Consider the following 12,468-nt stretch of genomic DNA (forward strand, 5'->3'; position numbering starts at 1 on the left):
GACCTAACAGTGACGATCTTTTGTGCTTGATTTCAACACTTCTCTGTACGACCCAGAGTATAGCTGTTTGTAGTGTTGTGATATAAGATGCAATTTTCAATTAAAAAATAAGTTTGTTGCAAAATTTCTAGTTTGGTATGTAGGTTGCTACCCTCCAAATCTTGTTTGACTCTAGGAAACCACCACGAATTATACTTAGTGCTCTCCAAAATGCGTGGTTTAAATGATATGAAACTGAATGTGATGAAATATTGCGAGAATGGTGTAATTGCTACTAACGGTTGTAACTTTGCTATGTTTTTCATATATTTGCTAGTGGAGTGGTCATAGCAGAAAGCATTCTTCACAATCAAACGACTATTACAGGTTAGACTATTTGTTATTTTATTTATATTTATGTTCAAAATTATTGTGCTTATTAATTTTGCTATTTCATTGTAGCAGTTCCACACTCAAAGATTTTACCCTACTGCTGAAAGTGTATACATCACGAAATGCAGATCAAATATTCAGTTTTTTGGAAACATCAAGCATAGGAGTACAGATCAAGAGTGAAAACATTAATATCTGGATTTCAGATCATTCCTGCAAATGACATGGAATAGATCTTAGAATTACAAAATGTGCAAACTAAATTCAAGAAGCTAGAAATCTTTAGCAACAATCACAAAACTTTTAACATTGAAAGAATAATTACTTGGTGACTTGTTTAACACACCGACTTGCATGATTAACTTGTGATCAAGATTCTTACATATAATTAATTGACAATCACAGTTTTTCTAGCTAAAAATACATTCCCTATAAACAACTAGTCTATTAATTTTTCTTACCCTAGCAAACCAGCAATTAGTTCCGTGCATATTTACGTTTACTGAATAAAACCAACAGCTAGGGTATTAACGAAATAAATTCAACAAAAAAAATTACAAATCACAATCACAAAAATGACACAACAAATTTTTTCCAATCAGAGTTCTTCATTAACAATTGTTCAAAACTTTGGGCTCCTGTCTTGGGATAATGGGTCCACTGAGGAATTACATACAATGTTGGATTTGGTCCAACTGATCAAGCCCTCCTTGGCTGATTTAGATCACCTTACTGCCGCCTTCCTGGGACCCAACATGCTAGGATCAAGGGCTCAGATTGAAACATATTGACTAAAGTGCTGAATTTTCCTTGCACCCTATGTTTGGTCTATGGCTAGACTTAGCACACAAACACACTGGCAGTGCTCAACCAAAACAAATTTGCACAATGGAAATATAACACCAGTGAAACGATAAAGTACACAAGTATTATGGGCTCAAAACACTTCTTATTAGTTCATCAACAAGAAATACATCGAGCTTCCATGCCAGGGATGATGGCCCTTTATGAAACCTGATTTAAGACTAGTATACAAAAGTATACAACTAGGGCTTGAGGTCAGCTCCCTTTGACCCTTAGTTTGCCCAACAAAATAAAAGTCAAGTCAATCAACTTACTTGTTGGTTGAAGTCCTTTTCTTCTAGCCCTTTCAGTTCTGTTGTCCATAGAGAGTCAACTCCATTTGACCTCTGTCCTAGCAGTCCATTGTGTTGAAATTTGGCAGCTCAGGGAGAAATTCCCTCCTTGGGGAAGCTCTTCTCACCCTCTAGAGACCCTTTTCGCCCTTGGAAAAAAATTTATTTGCGCATGGGACAATTATTATTTTATAGCTGGACCATGTCACATTAAAAAGTACAAGTCGGCCTGGAAGAGGAAATTCGTCCACCTCAACCACATATAACTACACCTAATGTGACATCACTTGGAGGCATCACATCACACATCATTCCTTCCTTGGATGGTTCAATCTTGTTTGAAAATTTCAGGTTCGTGTTCACATGTGCGAAGGAGAGAGAGTTAATCTGATTTTACTATGTTGACCTTTTTGTTTTAGGCATTTTTGACCAGCATTGACTTTAAAGGGTTTGACTGTTTTGACTTGGGTTTTGGATCTGTTCTTGGATGCCGAATTCAGGAGAGAGAGGGTCGAAATTTTCTAGGCAATTTGACCATAATTGACTGTAGGCCTGAGGCAACTTTGACTGCATGGTTGACTTTGACTGATTTCTGCAGCAGATTTTGTGACTATTTTGACCAAGTTTGGCTGTGGGAAGGAGGCCACATTCTTTGACTGTTTGATCAAACTTTTTGAAGCACTTTGACTGTTGACTATTGACTAGTTAGAACTTAGGGCAGCATTGACTGCAGTTCATTTTGATAGAAAATTGTAGAATTCAAGTTTGACGAGATTTGACTTTCATGCTCATATTTGACCGGATCTTGGTTGGTTGATATGGTTGGTTAGGCTTTGACCTTTGACTCATTGTTGATGTACTTGGACTATGTATCTCTTGTTGAGGAATGTAACTAGTGTTGGTCTCCATAATTGTATTTGAGTCTTGATGTAAAAATAAATTTTTACTGTAAAAGAAATTTTTTTTTTAAGCATGGGTTTCATGCGCTTTCATTTATTTTCTAGGTCATAGCCTCCATTGAGGGCTTATAGGTTTTGTCTTGAGTCATAAGAGTCATTGTGACATTTATTAGACCCTTCTTGGGCATTTGTAGAAAATTAATTTTGAGTCATGATAGTCATTTCGTCCCTCCTCACCAAGTTGGCCCTATCCTAGATTAGGGCTATTCAACCCAACAAAAGCAATATAAATAAAAGTGGAGCTCGACCTATTTGGCATCATCTCATTCACAAGTTTGATTTGCAATTTAAGAGCAAGAAAAGTAGAGTGAAGTCAAGGAGAAGGAATATAGAAGTTGAGGAAGACAAAATTGAAGTTCTTGGGCATCTCTCTCACATGTGCGAAGTATTCTAGGGTTTTTGGGCAAGTTGCAGGGGTCGAAATTTCTGAAGTAGCTGCAGGTCCAAATTTTTTTAGCTAGGGGACCGAAATTCTGGATTGAAGCTGACACTTGGAGACTTGGAAAAGTTCATGTACTTGAAGGAAGGGATGACTTGGTCGTTGGAGGTATAAGTCTAGGTCAAAAAGGGTCTTGGATTGTTTCATTTGAATCTACTAGTGAAAGAGTTTGACTGGGTTTTCCCCTTGATAGGGGTTTTCCCCTAGATGAGTGCCTATATCTTGTGTTCCTTGTTCTTGTGATCTTCATGTACTTTTGATTTGGTAATTCCTTGATGAAAGACAACATAATAAAGAAGTAAAAGAAGCCAACACACATCACAAGTAATTTTCAAGAAAAAAAGTGAAACCATAATATTTGCATGCCTTGATTTCTCAACATGGAATCAGAGCTAAGGTGAAGGAAAGACTATTTGAAGATCACTTTGTTGGCTGTTATTTGAAGGAAGGAAAACAATCTTGGAAGAAAAGATCACTCTCTCAATGGCAAGCTATTTGAAGATGGGACTCAATCTCGTAAAATTTGCAGGAAGCTTTGTTGGAAGGATCTTCTACAATCCATCTATGAGAGTCAAGAGTGGAGGATTCTTGGCTGCACTTACAAGTACACTTGATGAATAAGAAGAGGAGAGCTGCCCTCCTTATATAGTTTTCGTGGGGCACTTTTCCCTCCATTTCGTCCCCCATCGTGGGCCTCACTTAACCAACACCATGCAAAAGTTATCCCCCTCCATGCAAATCGAACTAGGGAGTGTGTAATTCCCTAGTGGGGGTGGCCCCCATGTATAACTTAACTACAAAACAAAACATTTTCTCCTAGTCTAATCTTCTAATAGAATTGAATGGGGTCCATCAACTCCAAAATTGGCCCCATAATACAAAATTTTTTTTTTGTTCCAAAATGATTTAGGAAGGGCCATGACAGTCCTCCCCTCCCAAATGTTGCTTGTCCCTAAGCAACTTCAATGTCGGACGCTGAAGAATGTGTCCTAACTAAGAGAAGGGGTTGTCACCTAATCTCAACTCTCCCCATTAAAGCCATTTCCTAGTTAAGCTAAGGTGGGTAGTCCCTAAGGAATGTCAATGAAATGAAATGTGAGTGTCTAGGAGACTAAGATTAATGGAAAGCTTAACAAAGATAACTTGATTTCAAGATGTAACCAAGCAAGTAAATATATGAGCAATATTCAATGATTCATTCAAAAGATAAAGAACATAGACCAATGGTTAAACAAATAATTGCCCCAAGTAGTTGACAAGTACTTGCTCAAATGAAAATTCAAAATACAATGATAAACAATCCTGGAAAACCGATGTTAGATCAAGATGAGGTAATAAAATATTATTTGCAAAAATATAAATGGAGATTGTACTTGTAAAGGAAATGCTAAAATAACAAGAGATAATGACATCAAATAATAATGAGTCAATTCATCATCAAAATAACAAGTACATTGGATAACAATATTGCAAGTAAAACTTAAAATGCTCACAAGATAACTAAATTAAAATGATGTGCAACCTATCTATGTGGAATGTAATTATCTTGGTTAGTTTTAATTTATATGTCTATCCTAAAGTGAGAAATTCTCTTTTGAAGTTCTTGCTAAGGGGTAAAAATTAGGGTGACTTGCAAGAAAGAGGCGCTGATGAGGCACTAGGTCCGTCGTTAATGATACCCTTCCCATAATCCTTACAAATCATGCGTGCCGTCGTTCCTACAAGGGGACAAAGGCACCTTAATAATTGCAGGGTCACACACTTTACCATACTTTGTATCAAGGAAAAGAAATTTCAGGGAAAACTTGCTCCTATGTTGTCTATACAGCTAAGCTTATGCTTGGAGGTAAGTTTTTAGAGATGCAAATTAGTACTAAAATGCCTAAATGAGATGCTCGAGTGAATGTTATTACTTCCAAAGAAAAATATTGATATCAATGCTTAAAAAATAAGAGGCATGTTCAAGTAAATGGTACCAATATCTTCAATGGAAAAGTGAAAGTGAAAATTAGCTCAATGTAGCTCCACAAGTTCCAAATAGATTGCTTGCAAGTAAATGAAATAGATACCAAATTGCTTCAAATGAAATGACACGAGGATGTTTTAAGAGACATCAACAATAATCAAAATGCCACATCAACATGAGTTTACAATAAAATGATGAAGCAATGTATTCAAGAGACTTGTGAAACCAAGTAGATGGATAAACTAGTCTAAGCTTGCCAAATAAATGTAAAATACTTGCTTGCTCAAAAGAAATATTGCATGTGTTGTAGTAGATTGTACAATACAAGTATTCAAGAAATGGAATTGGAAAACTAAACCAAGCTCAATTTATGCAAAATGAAAGTAGATATGAGTGTTATGTTAAGAGACTAATCATGCATGAATGAGATTAGCAAAAGAGAATTAGAGAAACTAAACTAAGGAGATTATTCCACCTTCTAAAAGCAAAGATCCTCCTTCTAAATGAGGGGGCAGGATACCATGGGAGAAACTCCCAAGCTCCCTCAAGAAAAAAAGATTTTTATTAGAGTGATATTGCAATGAAGAAACAGTTAAAACGACAAATAATTGCAAGGGATTCATAAGAGTTGCAATGCTCATATGTTTCTGGCATGTCTATGTTTAATTCTGGGGTGTAGTTCAGCTGCTCCACTATATATGGGCTTGGAGCATTTCCTGCCTGTTTGGATGGTTCAGAGGCTGTCTTTTTTCCTTGAAGAATGTTCTTGAATGATGGTCCCCCATTTGCGTGCTTCTGTTTTGATCCTGAGCCTATTGGTGTGCTGCCTCCCAAGCCTGATTTGCACTTTGTTGCAGCCCCACCATGTAATCTCAGGTTGAGAGTAATGGTGGAAGCAACAAGGATATGATACTCCTTCAAGCATTGGTGGTCCTGTAATGCTTTGCCTTCAAAGATCAAACTCTGTGATTGGGTAGGGTATCTGAATTTTTTCGAGATGTTTTGCTTCAAATCTATCACTTTATCTGTGTATTTTATCCAGAGTAAAACTAAAGACCCCACAGGGGCTTTTAAAAAGATTTGGAAACAAGTTTAACTTACCAGGTTTCGGGATCCCATCACTCTAATGTGGTCGCAAGACCCCTCGAGAGCAGATAGTCCATGCGGCGCAAAGGGCTAAGGGGGTCGCATGTAGACGAGGAACAGAGGACAGGCCGCCACAATTGGGCCCTGAACCAAACCCAGAACTGACTTAAGCAAGGGAGGGCAAATGCTCGAGCAAACGCACGGGGACGAAGGCCATTCCAGTGATCCATTAGTGGCTGTAGGAAATGAAGCCCGCCCATCGGATGAGGAAAACCAAGCACCCCACGCAGTGGGAAAGCCCTAAAGCCGCCGAGGACCTGTATCCATCGCAGCTCCAACAATCCTGTGACCCCTCCGCCTGTACACATTGGCAACCAAACTGCTCCCCATAGCCCATCCTTCTGCAAGAAACAGGCCGCCACAGGGGACCTCGGCTACAATCCTGCACAAAATGCGTTCAATGTATGCCGCATGTGGATAGCATCCGCCTAGAATGCCTAGGGAGCTGGACAGGTGAGACCCCTTGACCCAAAACTGCAGAGGAGCAGAGGGCTTTGCCACCCACAACTTAGTCCGTCCCAACCACACCGCAATTGCCCACAACGATGCTCGACCCAACCGCAAAAAGAGAGAAAAGGGGACTGGAAGAATCTACTCTAGGAGGCGGGAAAAAACATTTGCGAACCAGAGAGGAGGAGTGTGGGTCTCATGGCGGAGGGAGACCGAGAAGGAAACCCTTTTTGGATTTTCTGCGAGTCCATAATTCTTTGAAGAAACTGAAACTTTGTGCATCCACCAGAGGCTCGATGCCTCTAACCCTTGTTTATCCTTTGTGGCCACCGAGGAGCAGAAACTAGTTATCAGACCCAACTCTGCACTTCCCCACAAAGAAAACCTAATGCTCGCCGCTGCCATTTTTTCTTTCGTCATTTAATTATCATTTTATCATACTATTATTACTATTCTTTATATATATATATATATATATATATATATATATATATATATATATATATATGATATTCATAATGGTTTTCAATAACATTCATTGATTTCCACCAAAACATGTGCAAAAGAGAGAGGCACCTTGGGAGAATGTTGTTGAAATTTGGCAGTGCAGGGGTGAATTTCCTTATCTAAAATCTCATTTCTGAAAATTCTGGAGTGACTTTCTAAAAATAGAAAGTCATGTCTTGCATTTCAAGTATGAATTTCCAAAAATAGTAAATCACCTTGCATCAATTGGTAATCAAGTATAGTTGATGGTAAATCACTTAACTTATCATTGATCAATTCTAATAGTTCAATCTCGACTTAATCATCAATATTATTATTATTACTATCATCCTTTATGATACTATTATATTATTATTAAACGAAAATTCATGTCTGTCAATAATGCCTCTCAATCATGTCATATGTAACTCCCCTCAATTAATGCATATGCTATTCTCTCTCGCTTAATGGATACATTCCACTCTCTTACGCACTCATTAAAAGCATGGCATATTCCTCTTACACACTCATTAAAGCATGTCATAAAAGATTCCTCTTACACACTCTTTAATGCATATGTTACATTCTCTCCTTTATGGCATAAGTTACTAAGGCATGCGTTGATCTCCTTTATGGCATAAGTTACTAAGGCATGTGTACGTCCCTAAATGACATATGTAACTCCTCCTCAAGGCATGCATATTGCTCCTTCTTTATGACCAAAATTTGTTGCTCATATATATATATCATCTCATTCTCACTACTTGTGCATTGTGAAAGAAGAATTCGAACTTGAGAGAGAGAGTTGGAGAGACTTGAAGAAGATTGTGAGAGATAGGCTTGGAGAGTAAGAGCAACACTTGGTGAGCCAAGGTTGATTCAGTGTTTCAATGTTGATTCAGTTGAAGGGAAGGTTGATTTAGTGTTTGCATTTGTTGTTGCTACTAGTGGTCTTTATGCTACAACTTGTTCAGATTTGGGTGAACTTACTCATTCTCTTGATCTCTCATTGTACTCTGTATCTTTGCTGAAGAATTGATGTCTAGTAGAAGAAGAATCTGATTGCATTTTCCCCATGTGGGTTTTGCCTTGGTCAGTGGAATTAAATTCTCTGTGTCTCATTTATGTTCATGGCTATCTTCTATTGTGCATTTGGTTTGTGGTTTATCTACAATTGCTTAACTAATATTGCAACAAAAATAAGCTTTTGAAAAAGTAATTGTTACAACATAAAACATCAAAATTTCAACAAATGAGTCAACCACTCCAACAATAAAATGTAATGTTCCTAATTAGCCATGGCTAATTGGAATATTCAATTTTGCTCAATTTTGCCTTCTATAGTTATTTATAAATAAAAAGGTGAGGAAAGGGGGACATAGCTCACTTTTTGAATAATGTCACTCCCTAGTAGCACAACATTGTAACTTAAAAGGGGAGCCAAGGGGGCCAAAGGACCACGTAGAGAAGGGGGCCCATGTAGACACTTGGAGGGACTGTGCAGTGGAGAAGGAGCACGTGGCAAGAGAGAGGCTACGTTGGAGGATGTGGGCCTTAGGGTTTTGAGAGAGGCCAACGCTATAAAGGAGAGAGGAGCCTCCTCATTTTGGATATCAGATTATGTTGCATTTGAGCTAGTCACTTCGAATTAGTGCACGCTAGCTGTTTAGCCTGTCTGCAGCACTGTTTAGTGCATCGAGTGTCTCCGTTCGGAGATCTCACCCTTAGCCCTGGGGGACTTCAAGTGCCTGCTTGGGCAAGGTAGTTTCATCAGTATTTTGCAGGAGGAGCGATTTCCGGAGTTGGGGAGGAACTGAGCATTGTGATGACTGCGCAGTCTTGAGAGGGGAGGACGCAGTCTCTTTTGGTAGGAGCTCCAGATTGGGTTTTGTGGAGGATTTGAGCTTGGAGATTGAGCAAGGGATCAGCCCTTGCATATTGGTTGATTTTGGTAGAATTTCGGGTAGAGTTTTGGAGGATTCTCTTCAGGAGCAGCGCAAAGCCTTGAGGGATAGCGTAGATCCTCAAGGGGGTGATTTTTGGGGGTCAGCTATTTTAGAAAAGCTTTCTGGGCTTTTCTGGGTTTATTGAGTAGAGGCTGATTCCAAAGTTTCAGCATTTTCTGAGGAGGGGAATAGCCCCAAATCCTCACTTGATTCCAGCAGTAGCAACAACACAATAGTTCTTCGGCAGCTTGGACGCAGTTCAGAGAGAGGCCATTTCCTTACCATTCTGAGTGTATTTCTTCACTTGCCTTGTGCAAGTCGAGGTGCTATCTTTCTGATCACCTCTTGTACTCTTTCCATTACTCAGTATAATAAAATGGCTTAGCATTTCTCTCTGCATTTCTCGAGTATCTGCTTATATTCCATGTATACATTATTGTATGTTGCACTACTGTTATTTTTATCTTTTTGAGCTTCCCGGCTACTATACCACTTGTGTGTTTTTCTCCTATACTCTTAGACAGAGTCTGGAAAGGGCCAGGTAGCCTCCAGATCTCGTCCTCTTTTCAGAGGCGACATATCTGGTAAACGCCCTCCTAGTCCATCTCTGGTTGGAGTTTGCTTGTGTTTGAGGGATATCCCTAATAAGGGATATTACAGTGGTATCAGAGCATAGATCTGGCTCAGCCTGTGGAGCTAGCAGTCTATGACACCGAGGGAGAAGCCCTACATCTGTTACAGAGGTAGGAAATACAGAGATATTGAGCGTAGGTTGGAGAACACCTACGGAGAGGGAGACTGTGTTCGGGTGGTGGACATAGAACAGGAGGAGCCTGTGGTGAACACAGAATAGGAGGAGCCTGTGGTGGACGTAGAGTAGGAGGATCCGATGGCAGATGAGGATGGGAAGAGATTTGCGGACATGCTCCTCAAATCAGTGCAGGATCTGTCGAGGCAGATCGAGGTGATGGGGTAGAGATTCACGGTGGTGGAGGCTAGACAGCGTGAGAACGCACAGGTTTTCCAGGTTGGTGAGGGATCGGGTACATCCCACCATTTGCAAGAGCAGGGTGCCACTCAGCGTGATACTACTCAGCAGATGACCTCACATGCCCATACACGCTCTACCATGCCCACTTTCCTAGGAGCAGACATGGGGGATGGAGCCCAGCAGGAGGCAAAGCCCGGTCATATGGGCGATTATTTTGTAGAGTACCAGGCCTATGGGCAGGAGTTCAGGGATGCTCTCTCATTCAGAGACTTTGTTCAGCTCCAGCGGGATAGCAGACCCCGTGACCATCACAGAGGATACCTACATTATCATGATGGAGACACCCACCGCACAGCTAGTAGATTCCACTTGCCTACGTTTGATGGCTCATCAAACAGTTTGGCAAAGTCTTGTGTGGAGAAGTTGGACATCTATTTCCAGTTTAACCAGATGTCGGAGACAGAGGCCATCAAGGTGGCGACATTACATTTGGATGGTGAGGCCCAGGACTGGTGGTTCCATGGGTTGGTTACACTCGGACAATCCACAGTGACGACATATGCCGAGTTCACCAGGAGACTAATAGAGAGGTTTGACCAGAGTGATCCGGAACAACACTTTGTTGAGTTGACGAGGCTCAAACAGACCGGGAACCCAGAGACCTACATTGCAGACTTCTTGAGGATTTCAGTGATGGTGCCAAATCTATTCGCGGCACGGAGGATCTACATGTTTGTTGAGGGGTTAGCAGAGCCACTTCGGGGTCTAGTCAGATCGACTAGACCAGCCACACTCTAGGATGCTATTAGCAGGGCCTGGGACTTACAGGATGCCTTACCTAGGACCCGGACACCTTACCCCCAGAGACAAGATTTCTAGCGTAAGGGGAAGGATGTGAGGATTCAGCCTCCAAAGGGGAATCCAAGACGAGCACAGATTGATGATGATGCCAGGAGGGAGCTAAAGAAGAAGCGGTTGTGCTTTACCTGTCAGGAGCCGTGGGCACCGGGACATAGATGTGCTGTTGGCAAAGCACATTTTATTGAGGTCTTCTCCGAGAGTAGCGGGGAAGAGGATGAGGAGGATGATGTGGAGACATGAGATAGTCATGCCGCGCAGGATTCTTTGCCACCTCCACCAGCAGCAGGTGGTGTAGCTTTTGCACCTACCGGAGGGGCCCTTGTAGCATTGCGAGGAGTTCCCAAGTATTTGACACTGTGCGTACGAGGGACAGTACGTGGCCAGCGAATATCAGTTTTGGTTAACAGTGGGGCAACCCACAACTTCATAGATGCACAGATAGTAGAGCGGAGAGGTATACAGACAGAGAGCTTTGATGGCTTTTTAGTTTTGGTCCCAGGAGATCAGACCATGGTGTGTGCTCGTTATGCCCCAGAGTTATCAGTGACGATGGGCACCTACACACTGACTGACCACTTTTTCGTGGTCAATATTCCGGACACCAACATGATACTGGGTGTTTAGTGGCTTATCACTCTAGGGAAGGTCACGACAGATTGGAAGGCCGTAGAGATGGAGTGGGATGATGAGAAGACAGGGAGGCATGAGAAGATACGGGGACAACACACATATCCACCTCAGACTGTTTCGGCTCATCGGATGGAGGCAGTCTTCCAGAAGGGAGACGTAGAGTGGGCAGTGGCGTTGCGTGCATCAGAGGTAGGGACTACAGGGCAGACGGTGCACCCAGAGATATAGTCCATCCTTGACTAGTATGCCACAGTGTTTGGGGAGATTTCACCGGGACAGTCACCGGACCGGGGGTTTGAGCACACCATTGAGCTTGAGCAGGGCATACAGGCAGTGATTACTACCCCCTATAGGCATCCCAAGGCCTATCGGGATGAGATTGAGCGGACCATTCAGGAGTTGCTGGCTCTTGGGCACATTCGGCCGAGCACGAGTCCTTTTGCTTCTTCCGTGGTGTTGGTGAAGAAGAAGGACGACACATTGAGGATGTGCATTGACTACAGGGCCCTAAACAAGAAGACCTTGAAGAACAGGTACCCCATACCCAGGATCGATGAGTTGATGGATGAGTTGAGAGGAGCACGATTCTTCTCAAAGATTGATTTGAGATCTGGGTACCATCAGATTTGCGTGAGGGAGCAGGACATTCCCAAGACCGCCTTTAGGTGTCACTATGGGCACTTTGAGTTTTTGGTGATACCTTTCGGGCTAAACAACGCCCTAGCTACATTCCAGTCCTGCATGAATCACATCTTCCGCAATCACTTAAGGAAGTTTGTGTTGGTGTTCTTTGATGATATTCTCATTTACAGCAGGACTTTGGAGGAGCATCTCTAGCACATTGAGACAATGTTGCGCATCTTGGAGGAGCAGCAGTTCTATGCCAAGCTTTCCAAGTGTGAGTTTGGGCTGACGGAGATGTTGTACTTGGGACACATCATAGGGGTGGACAGAGTGAGAGTCCATGAGGAGAAGATCAGGGCCATCAGAGATTGGCCGGAGCCGAGGAACATGACAGAACTTCGGGGATTCATTGGCATTTGTACTTACTACCGGAAGTTCGTCAAGAGTTTCTCACAGCTTGCT

At 41.8% G+C, this 12,468-nt stretch overlaps 1 protein-coding gene across 1 annotated transcript in view; it reads left to right on the forward strand.

The window, feature by feature from the left end:
- Nucleotides 1–12,468, forward strand: part of SOS1 (sodium proton exchanger, putative (NHX7) (SOS1)) — a 449,093-nt gene that overhangs the window by 186,779 nt on the left and 249,846 nt on the right. The window contains exon 12 of the mRNA XM_089371819.1: nt 317–366. Coding sequence (XP_089227945.1) covers nt 317–366 — 50 coding nt within the window. The remainder of the gene's footprint in view (nt 1–316; nt 367–12,468) is intronic.

The sequence above is a fragment of the Pinus tabuliformis genome, chromosome 8 (assembly GCF_031772625.1).
Source record: "Pinus tabuliformis cultivar Carrire ecotype Pingquan chromosome 8, CPIR1, whole genome shotgun sequence".
NCBI classification, from domain to species: domain Eukaryota; kingdom Viridiplantae; phylum Streptophyta; class Pinopsida; order Pinales; family Pinaceae; genus Pinus; species Pinus tabuliformis.